Source organism: Orcinus orca, chromosome 11 (genome assembly GCF_937001465.1).
Source record: "Orcinus orca chromosome 11, mOrcOrc1.1, whole genome shotgun sequence".
Lineage (NCBI taxonomy): Eukaryota > Metazoa > Chordata > Mammalia > Artiodactyla > Delphinidae > Orcinus > Orcinus orca.
The window spans coordinates 14711629-14738680 of NC_064569.1; the positions used below are offsets into that span (position 1 = coordinate 14711629).

At 38.1% G+C, this 27052-nt stretch overlaps 1 protein-coding gene across 11 annotated transcripts in view; it reads left to right on the forward strand.

The window, feature by feature from the left end:
* The window catches only part of PIK3C2G (phosphatidylinositol-4-phosphate 3-kinase catalytic subunit type 2 gamma), a 365719-nt gene that overhangs the window by 228235 nt on the left and 110432 nt on the right, over nt 1-27052 (forward strand). For all 11 annotated transcript variants that reach the window (XM_033430304.2, XM_049695083.1, XM_033430311.2 and 8 more), the window contains 2 exons: nt 14285-14441; nt 22902-23011. In XM_033430304.2, the coding sequence (XP_033286195.1) occupies nt 14285-14441; nt 22902-23011 (267 nt within the window). The remainder of the gene's footprint in view (nt 1-14284; nt 14442-22901; nt 23012-27052) is intronic.

Consider the following 27052-nt stretch of genomic DNA (forward strand, 5'->3'; position numbering starts at 1 on the left):
AAAGATCAGGGACCTCCCAGAGTCTAACTTAGGACCCACAGTGTATTTATAAAAGAGGCTAGGCCAGGGAAAAAACATGTTTTACACTTAAGAGATTATTGGTGAGGGTCTCCTTAGTTAATAATTGCTGAGAGCTTGGAGCTCTCACAGGGTGTTAAGTGTTCTTTTTGTAATAGTACATGCACCCTTATGTTCTTATTATATTGCACATATGAGGTTTCTTGTGTTGTCTAATTATACAAGGTTCTATCCTATCCAATGGAGATTCCAAAACTGCCTTCTCAATTAACTCATGGATATGAGACAAGAGACTTGTGTTCTTTCTGTTGGACAGCAAAATGTGCTCTCTGAAATGCAGGTCATTTGTGATATCAGGAAAAGTGTAGGCTTAAACATTGCCCAATGTACTCTGTAGTCATTTATTTGTATGCTAATGTCACCATTCACTATGATGGGAGTCTGCAGCTTTTAGAAATCTTTAAAACAATATATTTTAATGTTACTGTGATATTTCCTGGGGACAAAACATTTTTAATTCATGAAATTAATAATAATTTCAATAATAAACATAAAATATGCCTCATTACTGAGTCCCACATTTCAGTTCAGGGTACAAATACATACTCAGCCCTCGAGACTTTCAATGTCGATTTGTATGTGTCCATTTACAGGCTTTATCCGTTGCTCGAGTAAATATTAGATGAACTATCCTATAAAAGGAAGAAATAAGTATGTTCACAGAGCACAGAAGACAGATTCTATCATGCATCCTTGCTTGAGTTCTCTGTCTTTCCAGTCCTCTCTCCATATCCCCTGCCTACATCACCAATACTGAAACACATAGCTTTTCTCAGATTGTGGTGAAATATCACCGGGAGTGGCAGAAAGCAGTGCTCCTTAGTGTGGTGCTGTCATCCAGTATATGGGATCAGATTCTAAAAGGAAAAGTCAAAATTACCCTTTAAAGCCTTATCAATACTTGATATACATTAGCTTAATTAATCCTCACAGTAACTCTTTGCAGTAGCTACTGTTATTTTCTCTAATTTAAGAATCACAAAATAAGACAGAAGTCTACATTGTTATAGTCCACTTTGGGAAGGTGCCATGTAGGAATCTGGTAATTCCATTTCTCAATAATTCCAACACACTGTTTCCTCTTCAGCATTGGGAAAGATGGCTGTTTCTTTAGTTAGTACCAGATGACATAGTTATCCGCATTTATGGCCATGATATATATTAAATTCATGTCTTTAACAACTATAATCAAATGTGTTGCAAGATGATTGCATGATGGGAGGCATTCAAACATTAAAACCAGGTGTTAACAATAGCAGGGCCACTCTCCCATCTATGGGCAATATGCTCTTTTATGACTGAAGAATCAGGCACAATTGCTCACTCTCTTTTAAATTTTTTCTTACATTAAAAAAATACGTCTAATAGGAATCATTAATCTAATAGAAGTTAAATGCTCATGGGATGTGACTCCAGTTTTCAGCTCGCCAGGGACTGTTTTGTTGAACTTAGTATGGCCAAAGACCACCCTGAACTGTTGGGATGAAGCCCAGTGGTACTATTTAGACTGCATAATTCACATATAAGGAAGTTGCTTCTGTGAATAATTATGTCCTCAAATAGCTTATGTGCTCGATACTTTAAAATCAAACATCATTCATTTTTCAAGTATGTACATATTTGTTTAAGGAATAGTTCAATAAATGAAATAATGCTCATTTTAAGGATACAGCACTTCTGCTATTTCAGAGCTCATCCATTACAGTTAGCATGCTTGGTCCATTACCTTAATAATGTATTTCAGAATAGGGCAGTCTCCACTGTGAGGGCTAGTGGCGCTGAGCAGCCTAGCACTGCAAGAAAGCATTGACACAACAGGGCAGATGTTGTCCTCAGTTTCAAATGGACCATCCTCATGGCCCAGCAATCCCACAATACTTATCCTCACAGGGTAAACCTCAGATCTCTCCAACCCATTATTTACTACTACTTATTTTATTTTTTTAACATCTTTATTGGGGTATAATTGCTTTACAATGGTGTGTTAGTTTCTGCTTTATAACAAAGTGAATCAGTTATACATATACATATGTTCCCATATCTCTTCCCTCTTGCGTCTCCCTCCCTCCCACCCTCCCTACCACTACTTATTTTAGACAGACAACCACACCTCCTACTTTTTTGGGGAAAAATAAAAAGAAATAGAACAGAGCCTGCTTTTGTACTCAGTACAAAACTCACAAACTTACATCTGCATATAAACTTCTTTCTTGTGATAATAGAAGATTAGTCTTTCATTTCTAAAGCCAATACCTCCATCTGTGCTTTGGAACCATTTCCCTCCCATCTTCTTACATACATTATGCTATCAATAATTCATTTTTCCTTGCATTCCTCTCCCATTTATTTATTTATTTATTAGCCACACTGTGTGGCTTGTGGGATGTTAGTTCTCTGACCAGGGATTGAACCTGGGCCACAGCAGTGAAAGCTCCAAGTCCTAACCACTGGACCACCAGGGAATTCCCTCATCTCTCTTTTAAATAATTCTGTGAAATATGCTTATCGCTCCACAGTTTAACCTTGCCCCAAAAAATTAGTTTCTATGCCATTTTGCTCACCTTCCCAAATTTCCTGAAGGAGGTTCTAAACTCCTGGTCTCCTTTTCTTACCTCCTATTCCATAACCGCTTCAATCTGGCTTTATTCTTCATTACTTGATAAAATCAATGATGACCATAATGCTAAACCCAACAATATTTATTCCTCATTTTACCTAATTTAGCAGCAGATTTCAACAGTGTTGACTATTTCTTCTTCAAAATACCCTCTTTGCTTGCCTTCTATGATGCATCATCACCCTCTAGTTTTTCTCCCCTACTCAGTGTTCAATGCAGGATGATTCCCTTCTACCAAGCCACTAGATGTCAGATTCCTGAAGATTTATCTTAGTCCTTTTCTCTTCTCACTGTACTGTGTCCAGCAAACTGGTATCAGTTACATCCAAGGCTTCTATCAATATTTATTTCCAGATGTCTTATACAAACTTTAATTAAACATTTTATTTTGAGATAATTGTAGATTCACATGCAGTTTTAAGATGTAATACAAAGAGATCCCATGTGCCCTTTACCAGTTCCCCCCAATGGTAACATCTTATAAAATTACAGTACAATATCATGACCAGCTTATTAATATTGATACCATCCAGATACAGAACAGCTTCATCACCCCTAGGATGCTTCATGTTACCCCACTTCCGTCTCACCCCCCGATCCCCCTCTATCCTTAACCCCTGGCAACTACTAATTTGTTCTCCATTTCAATAATTTTGTCATTTCATATATTCATTAATGCAAACACATACTTACTTGTCCTAAAATGAAATTATATACCATTTAGAAAGGAATAAATGCATAGCCTTTGGGATTAAAAAAAAAAGAAGAAGAATTCTTAAAAGAAAAAAATTTTTATCCTGATCCCTTAGTATGACGACATCAGGTGAGAGAGAGAGAAATAGAAAAGATATCCAGAAGTGGGAAACTATACAGGTAAAATGTACAGAAGCATGAATAGTTAGGACTTAGGCAGGTAATAGTAAGACCACTTATCTGGAAACAACAACAAAAAAAGGTAGGATAGTCACAACAAGAAATTTCTCATTTATTTGCACAGCTATAAATGAGAGATTTTCAACATTTTATTCAGAATGCAACACAGTATAGATTCTAAGAGACCAAATCGTTTCCAATCTTCCCTCTTGCCACAGCCAATTTATATCTCAGGTTTATAAGTCCTACTTAAACTTCAGACACAGGCTCCAGTACCCTAATTCTGTAACCTAGGATTAGGTTCACATTTGAGTAGATTGATAAATCACGTACCAGCTGCAGCTCTTACAGCCTCTAGGGATGGGATAGGATTCTGTTTCACACGTGAGGCTTCTTTCCATTTCTAGAAAAGTTTTAGTCTAATTCTGAGTTATTTTTTAAAATTGCTCAGAAGTGAGCCATGCAAATCATACAGAAAAGATGCAGCATTTTAAACTATGGTAATAATTGAAACACAGCTAAACTTGGGTTCTTCAGTATTATTATTAGTTTATATTTTCTCTAACGGATATGTTTCCTTTGTGTATTTGACTCTCTGCTATAATGTTTCTTCATCTGATTTATAATGGTGGTTACCGTGGAAGAAGGAAATGTGTTATCACATGAACTTAAGCATAACTACAAAAACTTTCCGAGAGAAATCACTTTGATCAAACATACTTTTCTCTATTGAAAAGAAAAGCGTATCTATTAAGTTAGAAAAGAAAATTTCAGGAAGTTGTAAAATTTAGTGCTCTTTCAAAATTATTTCAAAAGTTTCATTCAACATAGCAAATATGCAACAGTATAGAGAGTAAGAAAAAAGAATTGGAAAACTTTTATCTACAAAATTAAGATTTTATTCTGATTATGGAAGTCTAGGATATTGCTAAAACTCACTAAAATGTTAGCAGTAGTGATGACTCTGTGGGTGAGTGATATGTAAAAAATGCTACCAAATTCAAAGGTCCACTTAAGGGCTTATGCAACCAAAGAGGTTACATGGAAGAGCTGGGAGTAAATTAAACTTTGAAGGAAAGATGGGATTCTACAGATGGCATTTTTGAAGAGAAAAGGAGATTTAGCTTCGACTAGGTTCAGCTCTAGAACATTTTTATTAGTTTGGGGACTAGTTAGAGTATTTAAAATTTATTGAGTGTTTACTATGTGCCAGGCTATGTTCTAAGTACTTTTACATGCTTTAACTCATCTAATCCTCTCAGCAATCCCAGTAGTCAAGTGCTCTTATCCCCATTTTACAGAGGAAGAGATTGAGGCACACAGAGGATAAGTAACTTGCTGAGGGTTGCAGAACTACTAAGTGGTAGAACATGATTTGAAGCCTGGCTGGCAGGCCTGCAGTCTGTGCCCTCTGCATAGAACCTCATATAGCCATTCACAAGTGTGTAGTCCTCTCTGTGTCAGGCCTTTGTGTATATGTTCTTAGTTAATCCTCACAGCAATTTGAAGAGCTAGGTTAGGTATTGCTTGTCCATTTCAGAGATGAGGAAACTGAGATACAGCAGGTCCAGGATTAGAACCCATGCTGTATCTCATGTTTTCAACATCTGTGCTCCCAGCTTGGCCAAAGTAAAGGGCTGTAAAGTAAATTCATAGCATACAGGCTAGATAAGTCAATGTAGGCCAAATATAAAAGGATTTTGAGCAAAAATTTTAAAATTTGGACTTGATTCTTAAGAAATTCCTCAGTGTCTAGGTGCTCAATAAATTTTCTTGAATGAATGAATGAATGAATGAATATAAAGCTAAGTGGGGAAATTATTACATCAGCTTCTCCTCCAGACATTTAGTGGTAGCATGGATCACACAATAAAATTTAAAAACCACAGCCAGACAGAGGTAGCTTACTTATTTTCATCAAAATACTTTGCCAGCAATTAGATTCCACTGCCCCAGATGAGCTACAAAATACCTGAGTTGTGGCTTTCTGATTTGAATATACACACTTCTGAAAGGTCTGGTTAACTAAGTTCAATTAGTGAGATTTCCAGCTCTACTGAAACAGGAGGAAAGGTGGCAGGACACAACCTTTGAAAGAATGACATAGCCCAAGGACATCACATAAACTGATTAGAACCAAATGGGTCCAAGATGGCAGAGAAGTAGATTTCTACTAGACCTTTAACCTCAGTATACGCTCATTGTAACACATCAGCAAGCTAAATGACACACCCACAGGCGCCATGACAGTTCCAAGATTGACCATAAGGATCAAAAAGTGAGCGGTGGCCCAATTCCTGGAAATCCCCGCCCATTCCTGAAATAGCTGGAATACTCTTCCCACTCATTAGCCTATGAAATTACCCACCCCTATAAAAACTAACAACCCCATACCCTGGTGCCACTCTCACCTTCTGAGATGGCTCACGCTCTGTCTGTGGAGTGTGTTTCTCTCTAAATAAATCCACTTCTTACCTATCACTTGTCTCTCACTGAATTTTTTCTGCGATGAGACATCAAGAACCTGAGCTTCCTTAAGTACTGAAACCAGCTGTGTGATCTCAGTTGGAAGACACTGGGTTTTGGCCGGGTTCGAGTCCCGGTTGCATGGGTTCAAGTCCCAATCAGGGTTTTGGCCAGGTTCAAGTTCCAGCCTCGGGGGTTCAAGTCCCAATCTGGGTTTAGGCTGAGTTCGAGTCCCAGCAAGTGGGTTCAAGACCCAATCTGAGGTGCAGTTTCACTACTATGTTTTTATTAAAATAGCTAAGCATAGCAACAGTAAAGAAGACAATTATCCTTGTAGTTCCCTGGTGGCCTAAGTTAGGACTCCAGACTTTCACTGCTGAGGTCCAGGTTCAATCCCTGGTCAGGGAACTGAGATCCTGCAAGCCCCACAGCATGACCAAAAACAAACAAACAAACAACTATGTACATATATACACATATATACATAAAATTAACCAAAAAAATTCAGAGGCTTCCTCAATAATCCTTGACTTTTCTCAGTTACTGCTTGAACTGAACTTAGTTATATCTAGGCTGCTAGGCTCAAATTTTAAAATGTCTTCAGTTCATTCAAAAATCTTTATGGACTTCCGGCCTCTGCCACCGCCGCCGCGAGCTGAGGGCCGAGAGAGTTGGGCGGCGGGCGCGACGGTCCCCGCGCAGCCATGGACTGGCTCATGGGGATCGAGAAGGGCTGGCACTTTTCACCCAGTAGCGTGGTCCTCCATCTGATCTGTGCCCAGCTCTGGAGCAGTGTTGAAATTAGCTGGAAACCCCTGCTGCTCCCCTTCCTCTTGCATCTTCTGAGTTACATCATGTCTGGTACTCCCATCGTGCAGGGTTGGCTCTCCAGGGTTTCTGGTCAACCGGGCTGGTGAGCCTGAGAACTGGCATTTCCGACAGGCTCCCAGGTGATGCTGGACCAGGAGCAGGTGGGGAAGCAGCCATGTAACTGTGTGGAGGCCTCATGGGCATGGAAGCATGTGAGCTGCACGCCCCTCGCGGAGTGTCTGCCGCCTGCACAGCACTGTCGATGCTGGGGCAGGATGGGTCTTTTTGTGGGACCTCCACCCACAAGACACCAGGAGCACCCCTCACTGGGAAAACTTCAGACATTCTTACACATGCTTTTTCAGAGAATAGAGGAGGAAATACTACCTAACTAATTCAGTGAGGCTAAAATAAGACAAGAACCTAACAAGAAAAGGACAATTGCAGAGCACTGTCCTCTGTGAACACAGATGTAAAACTCCCTAAGAAACTATTAGCAAAATGAATCTGGCAATATATAAAAAGAATAACAGGTCATAACCCAGAGAGGGTTTTTTCCCAGCAATCTAAGCTTAGCTGACCTTTGAAAATCAGTCAGTATAATTCACCACATTAACAGAATAAAGGAGAAAAAAAATCTCAATTAGATGTAGAAACAGTGCATGGCAAAATATTCACATAAACAATCAGCAAACCAGGAATAGAAGGGAATGTTCTCAAGTGGTAAAGGCACCCGGAAAAAATCTAGAGCTCATATCAAATGTTCAGTTGAAAGACTAGACTGAACATCTTGCCCTGGATCAGGAACCAGGCAAGGATGCTCTCTCTCACTACTTCTGTTCAGCACTGTGCTGATGGTCTTAGCTGTGCAATGAGGCAAAAAAAAGAAAAAGAAGAAGAAAAAGAAATAAAAGGTATAACTATTGGAAAGGAAGAGGTAGTTTGTTTGGGAAATAACAGGGTCATATATACTTATAAAATTATAGGAAACTGCAAAAAGTCCAAGAAGAAGATATAAAAATTGGAAATATTTATGAACCCAACATAGGAGCACCTCAATACATAAGGCAAATACTAACAGCCATAAAAGGGGAAGTCGACAATAACACAATCATAGTAGGGAACTTTGGCACCCTACTTTCACCAATGGACAGATCATCCAAAATGAAAATAAATAAGGAAACACAGCTTTAAATGATACATTAAACAAGATGGACTTAATTGATATTTATAGGACCTTCCATCCAAAAACAAGAGAATACACATTTTTCTCAAGTGCTCATGGAATATTCTCCAGGATAGATCATATCTTGGGTCACAAATCAAGCCTTGGTAAATTTAAGAAAATTGAAATTATATCAAGTATCTTTGCCAAACACAACCCTATGAGACTAGATATCAATTACAGGAAAATATCTGTAAAAAATACAAACACCTGGAGGCTAAACAATACACTACTTAATGATGAAGTGATCACTGAAGAAATCAAAGAGGAAATTTTAAAAACCTAAAAACAAATGACAATGGAGACATGACAACCCAAAATCTATGGGATGCAGCCAAAGCAGTTCTAAGAGGGAAGTTTATAGCAATACAATCCTACCTTAAGAAACAGGAAACATCTCGAATAAACAACCTAACCTTGCACCTAAAGCAATTAGAGAAAGAAAAACCAAAAAACCCCAAAGTTAGCAGAAGGAAAGAAATCATAAAAATCAGATCAGAAATAAATGAAAAAGAAATGAAGGAAATGATAGCAAAGATCAGTAAAACTAAAAGCTGGTTCTTTGAGAAGATAAACAAAATTGATAAACCATTAGCCAGACTCATCAAGAAAAAAAGGGAGAAAACTCAAATCAATAGAATTAGAAATGAAAAAGGGGAAGTAAAAACTGACACTGCAGAAATACAAAAGATTATGAAAGATTACTACAAGCAACTTTATGCCAATAAAATGGACAACCTGGAAGAAATGGACAAATTCTTAGAAATGCGCAACCTGCCAAGACTGAATCAGGAAGAAATAGAAAATATGAACAGACCAATCCCAAGCATTGAAATTGAAACTGTGATTAAAAATCTTCCAACAAAGAAAAGCCCAGGACCAGATGGCTTCACAGGCGAATTCTATCAAACATTTAGAGAAGAGCTAACACCTATCCTTCTCAAACTCTTCCAAAATATAGCAGAGGGAGGAATACTCCCAAACTCATTCTACAAAGCCACCATCACCCTGATACCAAAACCAGACAAGGATGTCACAAAGAAAACTACAGGCCAATATCACTGATGAACATAGATGCAAAAATCCTCAACAAAATACTAGCAAACAGAATCCAGCAGCACATAAAGAGGATCACACACCATGATCAGGTGGGGTTTATTCCAGGAATGCAAGGATTCTTCAATATATGCAAATCAATCAATGTGATACAACATATTAATAATTGAAGGAGAAAAACCATATGGTCATCTCAATAGATGCAGAGAAAGCTTTCGACAAAATTCAACACCCATTTATGATAAAAACCCTCCAGAAAGTAGGCATAGAGGGAACTTACTTCAACATAATAAAGGTCATATATGACAAACCCACAGCCAACATCATCCTCAATGGTGAAAAACTGAAAGCATTTCCACTAAGATCAGGAACAAGACAAGGTTGCCCACTCTCACCACTCTTGTTCAACATAGTTTTGGAAGTTTTAGCCACAGCAATCAGAGAAAAAAAGGAAATAAAAGGAATCCAAATTGGAAAAGAAGAAGTAAAGGTGTCACTGTTTGCAGACCACATGATACTATACATAGAGAATCCTAAAGATGCTACCAGAAAACTACTAGAGCTAATCAATGAATTTGGTAAAGTAGCAGGATACAAAATTAATGCACAGAAATCTCTGGCATTCCTATACACTATTGATGAAAAATCTGAAAGTGAAATCAAGAAAACACTCCCATTTACCATTGCAACAAAAAGAATAAAATATCTAGGAATAAACCTACCTAAGGAGACAAAAGATCTGTATGCAGAAAATTATAAGACACTGCTGAAAGAAATTAAAGATGATACAAATAGATGGAGATTTCTTGGATTTCTTGGATTGAAAGAATCAACATTGTGAAAATGACTCTACTACCCAAAGCAATCTACAGATTCAATGCAATCCCTATCAAACTACCACTGGCATTTTTCACAGAACTAGAACAAAAAATTTCACAATTTGTATGGAAACACAAAAGACCCCGAATAGCCAAAGCAATCTTGAGAACGAAAAATGGAGCTGGAGGAATCAGGCTCCTTGACTTCAGACTATACTACAGAGCTACAGTAATCAAGGCAGTATGGTACTGGCACAAAAACAGAAATATAGATCAATGGAACGGGATAGAAGGCCCAGAGATAAAGCCATGCACATATGGTCACCTTATCTTTGATAAAGGAGGCAGGAATATACAGTGGAGAAAGGACAGCCTCTTCAATAAGTGGTATTGGGAAAACTGGACAGGTACATGTAAAAGTATGAGATTAGAACACTCCCTAACACCATACACAAAAATAAGCTCAAAATGGATTAAAAACCTAAATGTAAGGCCAGAAACTATCAAACTCTTAGAGGAAAACGTAGGCAGAACACTCTATGACATAAATCACAGGAAGATCCTTTTTGACCCACCTCCTAGAGAAATGGAAATAAAAACAAAAATAAACCTAATGAAACTTCAAAGCTTTTGCACAGCAAAGGAAACCATAAACAAGACCAAAAGACAACCCTCAGAATGGGAGACAATATTTGCAAATGAAGCAACTGACAAAGGATTAATCTCCAAAATTTACAAGCAGCTCATGCAGCTGAATAACAAAAAAACAAACAGACCAATCCAAAAATGGGCAGAAGACCTAAATAGACATTTCTCCAAAGAAGATATACAGAGTGCCAACAAACACATGAAAGAATGCTCAACATCGTTAATCATTAGAGAAATGCAAATCAAAACTGCAATGAGATATCATCTCACACCGGTCAGAATGGCCATCATCAAAAAATCTAGAAACAATAAATGCTGGAGAGGGTGTGGAGAAAAGGAAACACTCTTGCACTGCTGGTGGGAATGTTAATTGGTACAGCCACTATGGAGAACAGTATGGAGGTTCCTTAAAAAACTATAAACAGAACTACCATATGACCCAGCAATCCCACTGCTGGGCATATACCCTGAGAAAACCATAATTCAAAAAGAGTCATGTACCAAAAGTTCATTGCAGCTCTATTTACAGTAGCCAGAAGATGGAAACAACCTAAGTGTCCATAATCGGATGAATGGATAAAGAAGATGTGGCACATATATACAATGGAATATTACTCAGCCATAAAAAGAAAAGAAATTGAGTTATTTGTAGTGAGGTGGATGGACCTAGAGTCTGTCATACAGAGTGAAGTAAGTCAGAAAGAGAAAAACAAATACCGTATGCTAACACATATATATAGAATCTAAGAAAAAAGAGAAAAGGTCATGAAGAACCTAGGGGCAAGACGGGAATAAAGACGCCGACCTACTAGAGAATGGACTTAAGGATATGGGGAGGGGGAAGGGTAAGCTGTGACAAAGTGAGAGAATGTCATGGACATATATACACTACCAAACCTAAAATAGATAGCTAGTGGGAAGCAGCCACACAGCACAGGGAGATCAACTCGGTGCTTTGTGGCCACCTAGAGGGGTGGGATAGGGAGGGTGGGAGGGAGGGAGACGCAAGAAGGAAGAGATATGGGAACATATGTATATATATAACTGATTCACTTTGTTATAAAGCAAAAACTAACACACCATTGTAAAGCAATTATACTCCAATAAAGATGTAAAAAAACAAAAATCTTTGTTTTTAACAACATTTTACTCAAAACTGTATTCGCATTTCAAATGCTTCTAGATCAGGGGTCCCCACCCCCAGGCTACAGACCGGTACCAGTCGGTGGCCTGTTAGGAGCCGGGCTGCACAGCAGGAGGTGAGCGACGGGGGAGCGAGCAAAGCTTCCTCTGTATTTTGCTCTCATTACCGCCTGAGCTCTGCCTCCTGTCAGATCAGAGATGGCATTAGTTTCTCATAGGAGGGCAAACCCTACTGTGAACTGTGCATGCGAGGGATCTAGGTTGCGTGCTTCTTATGAGAATTAATGCCTGATGATCTGAGGTGGAGCTGAGGCAGTGATGCTAGCGCTGGGGAGTGGCTGCAAATACAGATTATCATTAGCAGACAGGTTTGCCTGCACAGAGACCATAATCAATCAATTGCTTGCAGACTCATATCAAAACCCTATCAGTGAGTGGCAAGTGAAAGCAAACTCAGGGCTCCCACTGATTCTGCATTATGGTGAGTTGTATAATTATTTCATTATATATTACAATGTAATAATAATAGAAATAAAGTGCACAGTAAATGTAATGCACTTGAATCATCCCAAAACCATCCCCTCCCACCACCACCACACCCTCCCACCCTGGTCCGTGGAAAAATTCTCTTCCATGAAACTGGTCCCTCGTGCCAAAAAGGTTGCGGACTGCTGTTCTAGTTGACCTTTAGCCAAATCAGTAATGAAACTCTGTCTCATCCTTGCTCTTATTCAGTTAGGGAGACCTCATCACAGAGCGGGTGAGCAGCCTTCTCTCTGCTCTCGCTATTAGAAGCACTAACACTTCATCTCAGGTCTCTTCGTGTTTCAAATAACATGAGAAAAAACTGACAAATATAGGGAAAACAGGATCTTCTGGTCCTTCTTTCTGGTCCTTTGTTTTTCTGTTTTTCCAGAAATGAAATATAGTTACCTCTTTTTTCCCTTACTAAGCATATCACAGTAAGTTGGTAACATCTGTTTTTTCAGATTACGTTCTGAAAGAAACTGTCATTACATATCTTAGCTTTTCTTTTTTTTTGGAACTATAACTGACTTACAGCATCATAATTAGTTTCAGCTGTAGAACATAGTGATTCAATATTTTATACATTACAAAATGGTCACCATGATAAGTCTAGTTACCATCTGTCACCATACAGAATTATTACAATATTATTGACTGTATTCTCTATGCTATACATTACATCCCTGTGAGTTATTTATTTTATAACAAGAAGTTTGTAACTCTTAATTTCCCTCACCTATTTCACTAATCCCCCCACCTCCCTCCCCTCTGGCAACCACCACTTTGTTCTCTGAGTCTGTTTCTGTTTTGCTATGTTTGTTTGTTTTGTTTTTTAAATGCTACATGTGAGTGAAACCATGTGGTATATATGTCTCTCTCTGTCTGATACATTTCATTTAGTGTAATATCCTCTAGGTCCATCCATGTTGTTGCAAATGGAAAGATTTCATTATTTTCTATGGTTGAATAATATTCCGTTATATATACACCACGTCTTCTTTATCCATTCATCTATCGATAGACACTTAGGTTGCTTCCATATCTGGGCTATTGTAAATAATGCTCCCCAATTTGTTGAGCATTTGTACAATCTACCTTGAACTCTTTATGGGATAGATTGCTTATCTCCACTTCCAAAGTTCTTCTGGGGTTTTGTTCCTTCTTTGGAACATATTTCTTTGTCTCCTCATTTTGCCTAATTCTCTGTTTATTTCTAAGTATTAGGCAAGTCAGTTATGTTTCCTGACCTTGGAGAAATGGCCTTATGTAGGAGATGTCCTATGGGGCCCAACAGCACACTACCCTCTGGTCGGCAGAGCTGTATGCTCTAGGGGTGCCCTTTATGTGGGCTGAGTGGGCCCTTCTGTTGTGATGAGGCAGACTACTGTGGGTGCACAGGTAGTCAGGGCTGGCCCCCATCTGGTTGGCTGTCCAGCTCTGGCTCAAGAGGAGGCTGCCAACCCACTGGTGGGCAGGACAGGGTCCCAGTGGTGGCTGGCTGTGGGGCCCAAAAGGGGGATCCCGGGACTGATGTTGGCCCACTATATCTTAGCTTTTGCCTGAAACTTTTTACCTAAAGGGTCAGTATACCATCTAAGGGAAAGAGAAAGGTTTTTTTAAAAAAAAAAAAAAAGCACCATGAGGTTAAATAAATGATCTGTTCTATCATTTAAAAATTTAGCAATAAATATACTTTCTGTAAAATCACCTTAATTATTAATTTGGCCTTAAATTAATTTTAATGAATAATATTCACATCAAATATAACTTGGAATTAACTATTTAAGCCAATATAGGTCAACTTTGTAAAATAACTTACCCTTCCTTCTCTGTTGCAGTTCAGCTACATTATTCAAAGTCTACAGTTAGCAAGTTTCTCCAGCTGTCCTACAATGAAGGAGGTTCATGCATTAGAATATAACAAAAAATTTCAAATGGAAATAAGTTGTTGTCACTGCCTAATATAACCCTTCAAACCATTTCTCTTCCTGCTTATGGTTGGTGTTGTTTTTTGGTTTATAGGGACAGAGCCCCTTTTATTTTTACTTCAGAGATGGAGTACTTTATTACAGAGGGTGGGAAAAACCCACAGCATTTCCAAGATTTTGTGGAGCTTTGCTGTCGAGCTTATAATATTGTCAGAAGACACAGCCGCCTGCTCTTAAACCTGCTAGAAATGGTAAGTCCCTTGGGGAAATAACAGAAATAATAAGCTTCCTTTATGGCTCTCTTTCAGTAGTCTATCTTTCCTAATGGCTTGGAGTTCCCCAAAGAGCTATTCAAAACAGAATGGAATGAACAAACTAAAAGCACCATGGTACAGCTTATAAATACATTTCTTAATAATTCATAACATTTGTTCACAGTTATTGTCTCAAACCTTTCTCTTCACAATAATATTGATGTATTCAGGGGTTATCTCAGTACTTTGATTAAAGGTCAAGGACAGTAATTTAGAATATTACACCAATTGTACTGTGCTTTAGAATTTTTTCAAAAGTATTTTTAAAATACTGTCTCATTTTCACATTATGGCAACCCAATGATGTAGAACAAGCAAGGATTTTTTCTGGTTTCCCTCCCAATCTCTGCCTTTGATCACTTGCTTATTTTCCAGATTAAGAAACTGAGAGCCAAAAATGTAAGGTGACTTCCTAGCAACTTGACTCGAGGGTGGTACATTTACTACATTGAGTCTACTGAGTCATGGTCCTGGGTACTCTCTGTTGACCAACAGGGGAATTTTTTTTTTTTTAGCATCTTTATTGGAGTATAATTGCTGTACAATGGTGTGTTAGTTTCTGCTTTATAACAAAGTGAATCAGTTATACATATACATATGTTCCCATATCTCTTCCCTCTTGCGTCTCCCTCCCTCCCACCCTCCTTATCCCACCCCTCTAGATGGTCACAAAGCGCCGAGTTGATCTCCCTGTGCTATGCGGCTGCTTCCCACTAGCTATCTATTTTATGTTTGGTAGTGTATATATGTCCGTGCCACTTTGTCACAGCTTACCCTTCCCCCTCCCCATATCCTCAAATCCATTCTCTAGTAGGTCTGTGTCTTTATTCCTGTCTTGCCCCTAGGTTCTTCATGACTCTTTTTCTTTTTTCTTAGATTCCATATATATGTGTTAGCATATGGTATTTGTTTTTCTCTTTCTGACTTACTTCACTCTGTATGACAGACTCTAGGTCCATCCACCTCACTACAAATAACTCAATTTCTTTTCTTTTTATGGCTGAGTAATATTCCATTGTATATATGTGCCACATCTTCTTTATCCATTCATCTGTTGATGGACACTTAGGTTGCTTCCATGTCCTGGCTATTGTAAATAGAGCTGCAATGAACATTTTGGTACACGACTCTTTTTTTTTTTTTTTTGCGGTACGTGGGCCTCTCACTGCTGTGGCCTCTCCCGTTGCGGAGCACAGGCTCCGGACGCGCAGGCTCAGCGGCCATGGCTCACGGGATCAGCCGCTCCGCGGCATGTGGGATCTTCCCGGACCGGGGCACGAATCCGTGTCCCCTGCATCGGCAGGTGGACTCTCAACCACTGCGCCACCAGGGAAGCCCCATGACTCTTTGTGAGTTCTGGTTTTCTAAGGGTATATGCCCAGTAGTGGGATTGCTGGGTCGTATGGTAGTTCTATTTTTAGTTTTTTAAGGAACCTCCATACTGTTCTCCATAGTGGCTGTATCAGTTTACATTTCCACCCACAGTGCAAGAGTGTTCCCTTTTCTCCACACCCTCTCCAGCATTTATTGTTTCTAGATTTTTTGATGATGGCCATTCTGACTGGTGTGAGATGATATCTCATTGTAGTTTTTTTTTTTTTTTTTTTTTTTTTTTGCGGTACGCGGGCCTCTCACAGCTGTGGCCTCTCCCGTTGCGGAGCACAGGCTCCGGACGCGCAGGCTCAGCGGCCATGGCTCACGGGCCCAGCCGCTCCGCGGCATGTGGGATCCTCCCGGACCGGGGCACGAACCCGCGTCCCCTGCATCGGCAGGCGGACTCCCAACCACTGCGCCACCAGGGAAGCCCTCATTGTAGTTTTGATTTGCATTTCTCTAATGATTAATGATGTTGAGCATTCTTTCATGTGTTTGTTGGCACTCTGTATATCTTCTTTGGAGAAGTGTCTATTTAGGTCTTCTGCCCATTTTTGGATTGGGTTGTTTGTTTTTTTGATATTGAGCTGCTTGTAAATTTTGGAGATTAATCCTTTGTCAGTTGCTTCATTTGCAAATATTTTCTCCCATTCTGAGGGTTGTCTTTTGGTCTTGTTTATGTTTTCCTTTGCTGTGCAAAAGCTTTGAAGTTTCATTAGGTCCCATTTGTTTACTTTTGTTTTTATTTCCATTTCTCTAGGAGGTGGGTCAAAAAGGATCTTGCTGTGATTTATGTCATAGAGTGTTCTCCCTATGTTTCCCTCCAAGAGTTTGATAGTTTCTGGCCTTACATTTAGGTCTTTAATCCATTTTGAGTTTATTTTTGTGTATGGTGTTAGGGAGTGTTCTAAGTTCATACTTTTACATGTACCTGTCCAGTTTTCCCAGCACCACTTATTGAATAGGCTGTCTTTTCTCCATTGTATATTCTTGCCTCCTTTATTAAAGATAATGTGACCATACAACAGGGGACTTTTTAATGTTTCCTTCCACTGTGCAGTGGACAGACCAGATAGTCAGGGTGAGAGGAGAAGGATCTAATAGACATATCTACTGGGAGAAAAATGTGGTGGTTCCTTTGGACACATACATACACTAGTAATTGCAGCAAATTGTAGTAGAGAAATACATCTTTTTTAAATCAGCATGGTGTTTGGAGTCAATAAAGTCATCAAAAATAACTGGTTTAGAGCCTTCAGATGACAATTCTACTAGATGCTGTTAAGGGCACAGACTTGGTGCAGGGCCTTCCTGGGTTTGAATTCTAGCTTGGCATTATACTAGCTACATTCCTCAGGTATGTTACTTAACTCCAGTAGGACTCATGTTTCCTCGTCTATTAACTGAAGGTAATAGCATCTGCCTTGTAGGACTGATAAATGACCTAATAGTGAATCCTTTGTATGAGCATTATGCTAAGTGCTTTATGTGTATTAACTGATTTACATTTCATAATAACCCTATTAGATAATTAATATAAACACTTAGCACAGTACCTGTCACATAGTAGAATCCAATTAATTTATTATACTCGATCCTTGTTAACCTATAACAGCACTGTCCATACAGTATCCCCGAATCACTTGGTTATTTAAATTTAAGTTAATTAACATTGAATAAAATTTAAAATTCAGCTTCTAAGTCTCACTAGCCACATTTCAAGTGCTCAATAGCCACATCTGGGTCATGGTACCATATTGGACAGCACAGATATAAAACATTTCCATCATAGCAGAGAAGTTTTATTGGGTAGTGCTAAATAAATGTTGACCTTGTTGCAGTAAAGATTTGATTTTGTTCCTTGTTTCAGTTTTCAAACAACATCCGCACCTTACTTCTTTCCTCTCTGTCTTGAAAAATATGTATTTCTAAATATACTATATACATGTAGTCCTTCATTTAGAAAGACACTGTGGTCACTTCACATGTAAACTGAATATATAAGGTCCTGCCCATCTCCAGAGTCTTCAAGTTGGCTTTCCAGTAACAGCCAGTGATTCATATTGGTAGAATTTCATTCTATCTCCCAATTCTATTAGGTCATATTGCAATTATGAGATGGTTTATAGTTCATAATCTGCATTCATAACAAGGGTAAAAGCCTACAAAGACTGAGTCCATGACCTTGACTCCATTTCATAATAAATATCCAAGTGGTTATCAACTCTAATATCCTTTTGGGCTGTAGCAGGGTCTAACTCATGAATCCATGAGCTCTTGAGTACTTAATATGTGCCAGAAGCTGTGGAGGATACATTAACATATGAGACCCAGTCGGTCTTAAAATTTTTAATTTAATAAGAAAGGTAAAATTCATGTACACAGGCAGATGAGGTATCCAGCATTTCTAAATGTCTAAAATGCTATAAATAACTGCATACTAGGAGTAAGTACCATATTCTAACAACTTCAACCAGTGACAGACGTTTCAAAAATAAACTCAAAGCAGAAAAGCAAAAATATCGTTTCATACCCTTTCTCAGGTGACAGTAAAATTATGCTGAATGACAAGTAAGCATGTTAAAATAATGTGAAAGGACAGCTTTTTGGAAAAAAATTGATTCTAAAAGCTATTGGTGGGCTTTTATCTTTTGTTTAATAAATGTTTCTACCTACCTAAAAAGAAAACTTCTAGCATGTGAGTCATAATGTATTAAATAGTCATTAAAGAGTTTGTATGACGTTATTTCATTTAAAAGAAGTAGATATATGGTATTTTAATCAAGTATTTAAATAATTTCTTATAAAGTAATATTAAAATCAGATGCTGAAGGTTTCTGGTATATAGTGTTTGCAAAAAATTTCCCTATGTTTTAATTATTCAAGCATGACTTTTAGGCTAATGAAGAAATTTTGGCAGTGAAGGGTACTAATTCAGATTAATCTTACAATCTTAGATTTAAGCTTTTACAGAAGTTGAAACAGAGATAAGCAGCAAGGTGGACCAATTAGACCAGTGAATAAATATATGTAAAACAGCAGTGTGTTATTATCTCTCTTTCTGGTTATTTACCTCTTGATTCTCTTCTCTTCACATTTTTTTCCTATGGGATTCTGTAGGTAACCAAAGCATCAGTAAAGGTTTCAAGACCACACCTTCTCTGGTAGAGCTTCTTACAAAATAAAAACCAAATTTAAATTTACAAAAGATTATTTTCTACCTATGTGGGAAATCTATATTTCCCTCAATTCTCAAACTAACTTTTTTTGTGTTAACTTACTTAAAAAGAAGTTAATCTACTGTGCCATAACCTAGTTACAACTTGAGAAATACTTGATATGGGTCATAAATTCTACCTTCCATGAATGGTCACTAACAAAGGATTATGAGCCACAAGGGTTTGGTGAGTCTGCTATGGAGTTAATTGTTCAGCCTTGGTTGAGAGCAGCATGTTTCCACATATTCACAGTCCTTTTTGTTTACTCCTGGGAAAAGCTGGGGAAAATAATCCATGAAATTCCCATCTTGCTTAAAACCAAAACATCTGTAGAGAACAAAGAATGTTGCTAGCTGAATTCACTAACATAAAAGCCTGTATTTCATCAGCTTTTCTCTTATTAAAAAATCAATAGAAATTATTATGGAAGGCTCCCAAAGAACATAGGGACCATTCACCCAGTTTAAAATGTTTATCACACCCATTTTTATATCAGATATTTCCCAGCAGAAATCTTTCTAACTTCTCTACGTGGTGGCAAAGAGTGTCTGCTTCCCTAAGCATAACTATCAAAATAGATTTGGACTTAGTAGGGGAAAAGCAGAAGTAAAAAAAAAAATTAATGTTCCTATCCTTTAAAAAAGAACGTATCTGTTTATTATCTGTACTAGCCACGCTTTCCCTTTCTTATTGCCCCAATTAAAGTTATAACCCATGTAATCTAAGCCAGGGAGGCACTTGAACCACATCTCTGTGGGTCAGTGAACAGACCTGACTAAGTGGACCAGGTATGAGGCCATCCATACTCTGATGTGCCGAGTCACATCACTCAAAGCCTCCTCTCTAAGGAATGAAACACATCAACAGGGGCAAAGTTAGCACTTGTTACCTTTAATCAGCCACATGAAAGGGAGAGAACTTGGGTTTGAAGCCATCTGCACTTGGCACCTGGTGTGTAGTGTGTGTGTGTGTGTGTGTGTGTGTGTGCGTGTGTAGGAAGGGATAAGTATAGGGTCTACTTCCCAAGGAAATGTTTGACAGAGTCCTAAATGAGCAGGTGTGAATTCAGAATATCCAGAGAAACTAGAAAGCAATTCATATCTAGGGAAGAAGCTTGTTCATAGTAAATGGACAGTCATAGTGTGATAACGGGGGAAACTGCCACAATAAATACACACATGTCTCTAGAACTCTAAGTACAGAACTGACAAGATAAAACCTAATCTAGACTCTAGTTGCTGTTGGCAATGTATCTCCCTATGGTTGATTTTAAGTTTATTAGTTGGGGTTGAACTTGCTATCTATAGGTTTTAAATGCCTGACAGATATATTTTCACTCATTCACTCATGCATTCATTATTTCACAGACATTCATTAAGTTCTAACTACTTACAAAGCACCACGTTAACAATTTAGACAATTCAACATGGAATAAAAACCTAATTTGTGTTCTCAAAGAACTTAAAATCTAATGTGACAAACATACACATGACAAAACGTAGTTAAAGCTAGGCAGAAATAAATACTTTGAAAGACTTGTAACCAAAATAGGATTACTGTACAAAGAAAGCAAGTTATAACATCTTATCAAGAGGATCTGTGGTGCTTTCAAGGAGGAAGATGTATTTGAGATGAGCCTTCAAAAAGAATTTCAATAGACAGGGAAGGAGAGGAAAGGGATCCTGGCTGAAAGAAAAGTATAAGTGTCTGTGGAGGCTTAAAGAGGGTGGGCATGACATGTGTGGGAAATGGGGGGAATCAAGTGCACCCAGGCTGTGGCACAGATGGAGACCTATGTAGACGGTGAGGCTGAAGTGATAGATCACAGGTAGATTAAGAAAGGTATTTAGAACAGAATGAACATTTTGGACTTTTATATATAGTCACCTGAGAACCTAGAAGTTTCTTTGTTTTTGATGAAGGGAGTACCATCATCTAGCTTGGATTTTAGACAGATAACTCAGAAATTATGTAATTAGAGAGGTAGCAATTGAATAACTAGAAAAGGGCTATTCAAGTTATCTAAGCAAATGAAGATGAGAAGCTGAACTAGGACAATAATTGCAGTGGAAAAGGGAATGAATACATGAGACTGTTGAGAGGGTTTTTATAGAATTAAGTGATTGACATTGGGAATCAAGAAAAAGAGAATCAAAGAAGATATGAATTTCTTGTTATTTGGACAATGATGGCAGTGAAATATGAAACAGGAAAAAGGAGGAAGAGTTTATGGGAGAAGAAAATCTGCTCAAATTTAGATATCATGAATCTGATATCATCCATTGGAAAGACATCCATGAGGAAAGACAGCTGACAACTTCCCAGGACTACCTAATCCATTCCCATGGTTTCAATTACTATCTGCGTGCTAATGACTCCCAAATCTATATTCATGCTTTAGACCCCACCCAGCCCTCCAAATATATCCAATCACCCAGTTTTCTCAATTCTACTTCCTACGTATATTTAAAATCTAATAACTTTTCATCATTCCTAAACAGTCTACTAGTCCAGCCTCTTATTTGACTGCACTTTCATCTGTTTTTCACATATAACCATGATGATCTTTCTCGAACACCATTCATTCTTTTAATGCTCATTTTAAAACACTAAAAGAACTTTCCTTGCCATTGGGACAAAGTACAAAACCTTTCCGATTGCTAAAACATCCTGCACTACTTGTCTTTTTGGCCCCATCTCTTGTCGCTCACCCACAGGATACCCAATGTTCCAGAAAGCTATCCTGGATCTCTTCTGCAAACAAATGGAAGGTATCTTGCTCTCCTCTGTCCACCTATATATGCTATCCCCTCAGTCTGGGTGGGAAGAGTAGGAAAGGAAAACAGTTTCAAACCCATTTTTCTCACTTGAACTTCATTAAGTCAATCACAACTTCACCCATCCTCCATTGCTGTATTCTCAGTTTATCTATTATTTTTATGATCAACAGCATTGTTCTTAACTTCCCACTGCTGTAAAAGTGCCTCTGTTCCCAGAGTAGGAAATAATTTATTTTAGTCATGAGATACACTGATGATATTCTTCTTTTTTTCTCGGAGTTCAAATTTATATCAGAAAGATCTATTTTTTTCCTAAGATGTTTGCCTATCACTAAAGAGAATGTTATCCCTTCAATCTACACTATAATTTAAGCGAAGTATTTTTCCAAAGTTTGGCAGAAAAAATACCTGAGCCTTTGTACAATTTAATCTTTAATCGTTTCATTGTTTTAATAACTTTTAGTAAATTCAGTCACCACTTAACTAGGGAAAATTGTGTTCTTGTAGTATGAGTCATAGAGTCATGAAAGAACATAAGAATAAAAAGCAAAGGAATGGCGCCTAAGATTAAGAACCAGAAAGATGAGTTTTATTCTGTCTTTACACACCATTTGACCTGGACACTTCACTTACAGTTTTTAGGGCATTAAGTTTTTCTTCTTGAAAATAGGTATTGTGATATAATTTTTGTGTTATAATGTATATGTATAGAGCTCTTTCTTAGTCATTAGCATTTGATTCTCCCAGAACATGTTGGATATTTTTTTTGGATATTTTTATATCCACTTTAAAAATGTGAAAATAGAGGTCCAAACAGGTTAAGAGACTTTTTCAAGATCATTTAGATTTTAAATGATGGGTCCAGAAATTCTGACATTAGAGCTCTTATTATTTCTATTTTCCCATGCTGAATATGTCTCTTCAATAAGAAGACAAGATGGAGATTTGATTTACATTTATTCTGAGGTTTTTTGTTTCTGTTTTATTTATCTTGTTTTGTTTGTGTGTTTGCTTGTGTTGCTAAGATGCTACATGCAGGATTGCCTGAGCTAAGTGGAATCCAAGACCTGAAATATGTGTATAATAACCTTCGTCCACAAGACACAGACCTGGAAGCGACAAGTCATTTTACCAAGTAAGATTAGCAGTGAATGTGTGAGTATGCATGAATACAGACACATGTTTCACATTTGAGATGATTTTAGGGTGAACAGTCATTGGTATGAAGCTGTCATTTCTACAACAAGTTTGTGTCTTTTTCCCAAGGGATAGAAAAGGAGCAATGTGAATGTTTAGCAGAAGGCCTGAGTCAGTGTTTCTGTAGCAAGCTATTGTTTGCTAACCAGCCTCTTCATATAATACATTACTCAATAAGAGGTCATTGAAAAGAGCAAGAGCTGACATAAATAAATTGGTTGTTCTACTTGAACTATGTCCAGAAAAACAATTTGGAAAAAAGAGATTTATGATGAGATATGGACTCACTAATTTCACTTTTGTTTCTGAAATTCTCACTAATTTCATCTCTATGATGATAGAAATATTGGAATATTTGGTGACTATCTTCTATTTTTAATACAGTTTTTATTAAGCAAGTCTGGGGCAACACTAGCGTACATCAAGTTCAGAGTCTGGGCACAGCACAGTGATGGTCGGTTAGACTCAAAATTATTGTCAGAAGGGTGGTGCATTTTATAATATAAGATTCTTTTGAACTTCAGTTTTTGAATGGATAACATAATTGCTAGCAAATTTTAGGTGCTCAATAAATGTTAGCTGTAATGATTATCCTAGTAAATATTTTAAGTAGAGAAATACAGTGCTCTTTCCTATAATTTATTGATATTGAAACTTATTTGAGTCTAATTTTTAATTTTTCTAATATTTTCAACTGGAAATTTGGAAACACAAATTATATTTTTTAATAGATATATGCTCTGTCCTTTTGAAAAAAACAGTACTTATAGTTCCCACACAGGTATTACTTTTCTTTCCTTTTTCCAGAATGTATAGTGCAGAATCTCTCTCCATTCCAGGGGTGTCAGGGGAGTTCATGGGAATGCATGTCCTAAACACTTGGAGAATTTCACTTTTGCAAGGAATCTCTGTTTCATGAACTTGAATGTATAGGCTGCTCTTGTGGTTGAGTAGAAGCAATATGACAGAATCACAGAATATTAGAGCTGGAAGAGCCCTTATAGTAAATTTATTCTGACAGTAAATATGCAAACTAGAAAACCGAGATCCAAAGAAGTAAGAGGCTTGCCCACGATTAAAAGAAGTAGTAAGAAATAGAGCTAGGACTAGGGCCCAAAGCTAAGATTTTGATCCCATGCTGTAGGGTTTTTTCAACGTTTACCATTGGAAAGTATATATGATTAAGGAAATCCAGGCAGAGCCCTTGCCAAAAATATTCCTTCCTGCTATCTGGTTTGCTTCTGAAATTCTACCATTAGAAATTCTTTTGGTGAGTCTGGTAGGTTTTTTGAGTCTTGAAAATGCCCTTTACTAGTAAAGTTACCTCTGAAAGAAGCTTTTGTTTATATCCACTTAGAAAACTACAAATATTAGTTGACAACTGTCTGTGGCCAAAGACACTCACTTGAAGGCTGGCAGAGGTGTTTCAGATCCTTGGTTTCAAGGATGAGGGACTCTCAAGTTGCCTCAACTAATGGGGACAAGGGACTTGCATGAGAAATCCCAAGGAAGGGCTGACAGCCTACCTCAGGAAAAGCAGAAGGACATCTCTCACAGAGCCTGGAAGGTCCTTCGGAGTTCAAGAGAGCTCTGGGGATCTCATGAGTAGGAATTAGCCTTCCAGTCTAGCTGTCATCCCTTGTCCAGTTAACTATACCCGAGGTGGCTGGGTTAACATGGTACCAAAAATAGTCCCCTCAGGCTATCCCATCAGGGTCTGACCAGGGTGCCTTTCTTTAAAGTGGGCGGCAGTAAGGCAGGCACAATTATTGACATGTCATTGAGACAGGGTGGGGAGATAGGGGAGGAGCATAGAGAGGGCCAGGAAAGATGGAGGTTGAAAACATGATTGGGCTGCAACCTGTGTTTGATATGTCATTGCTTGGACAAAGCAGTTATAGTGCTGCAGTTCACAAATTATCCCTCCTATAATTTAAAACAAAGGAAAAAACTATATTGGATGAAAAAAGCTCTTTCAGGCCACGGCCACAGGAAAAAGGTAAATAGGCTTTATTTGTCTGCCAGAGTCCCATCCCTCCACATCCTCCAACTTCATCTGACACACTCCGATCTGTAAGGGGCAGAATCTTAGAGATGGGTGAGCTTGCCTCTGTCGACTCATGCTTCCCTTCCTGTTCAAGAGGATGTGAACTAATACAGGAAGTAGATCTGAAGCCAGTAACTTCCTAGCAGTGAGCTAGACCTCATTATTCTGCCTGCATATCTCTGCCAGGCTAATTTTCTTACTTTCAGATATTATGTAGTATGTTCTGTTAATTAAACTTCTTTCTACAACTTTATGGTAAATAACTTGTTCTCCATGGCAGACTTAAAAGGCATCTAGTCATCTAAACTAGGGCACGTCATTTCTCTTCAATAATTGTCTTTGACTTGCCATTTCTTACCTCTTACTTTTGAAGACCTTATAAATATGATTGTCTTTATCAAGGTTCATCCACACCACCTCTATTATTCCCAGATGAATTCTTGTCAGGGTAGATCACGTTGTCAATATACATTCATTCCTGCTTTGTCTATTTAACTCACATGCATAGCCTCATCAAAAACGCTCCCTAAGAATCATAAAATTACTAGAATAGAGGGGGGGATCTGATCTAACTTTCAGTCCTACCCATCCCTTGAAACTCTGGACCTCGTCCACAAAATCTTCTCAGATTATTCTGTTACCAACTACTCTTTTCTTCTTAATTCTACAGAACATGTATTATTTCATGATATGCTTCATTTATTACTGAATTACGTACTGTGTAGTATATCACCTAAGTAAATATGCTTGTTGCTTATATCAGTATGTCCCAAGTAAAGCAGGGGACATATTCCCACTTCCCCACTTCCAAAAGTCCAAAAGTATCTGAATGTGAAACAAGTTCTAGTCCCTTAAAATATATTTAAAAGTTTCATTTAACAGAAAATACAATCTAAACATGAAACATTTAAGTGTATAGAAGTCATATAACAATGGCTAACATTTAATACAGCGCTTCTTATATTTCAAGCCTTACTCTAAGTACTTTTCATACAGTAACTTATTTAATCATCATAACAAGTCTATAAGATAGTATCACTTTTATCTACATTTTTAGATTAGGAAACTGAGACCCCAGAGAAATAAAATGATTTGCCAGAGGATACAACCGGCAGGAGACAAAGCCACAATTCGAACCCAGGAGTCATGCTCCAGAGTGTGGGGTCTTAAATTCTACCCTGTGTGCTCAAATCCACCCCTCCCATATGCAGGCTTCCGGGGACGTGCTGCTTCATAATTCAGACCACAGTTTTCTCAAGGTTCCTCAGAGCCCATGTTGGCTGCAATTTCACCAAGGTGACCCTATAACCTTCCTTGGGCACTAATCCTCATTCCTGAATATCCCGAGCCTTGGTGGACAGAGTCCCTTCCCAGAACTATTATCTCTGTGCTACCACCAAGTGTCCCCTGGGTGTTTGGTTCAGGATCTGCTATAACGACTGCCCTGGGAGACCCCCATGGGATAATTTGATTAATGATGCCAAAACCGTCACCTTCTTCCTTTTTTCTGTTTTGGCCCATTACCAGGTGCCTTGAACCTCTCTATATTGTTTTCCACTTTTCTTCTCAGAGAAATCTCCCATGAGACTCACCCTACCATTTATTTCCAAGAGCCTGTCTCAGTAGTATCTTTTATCCTAAAATCTCAATTATGTACCTGTATTTTTTAGATATGATTTAATATGTTTTGAGATTTCCTTTTCAACTCTTCTCTAAGTTCCTTGGTCAGCATATGTAGATCAAATGTTGAGGATCTTTTCTATCACACATTCCATCTAGCACTTTGAAGAACCTATTATCAAGGTTCAAGAAGCCTCAGTGGAATGTGACTGTGATTCTTTACAATTTAAAAAAGTTACTTAAACTCTCTGTTATTTAGATATTTAAAATGCTAAAGAAAATTATGCAATATTTCTTTTGTTAATACTTAAA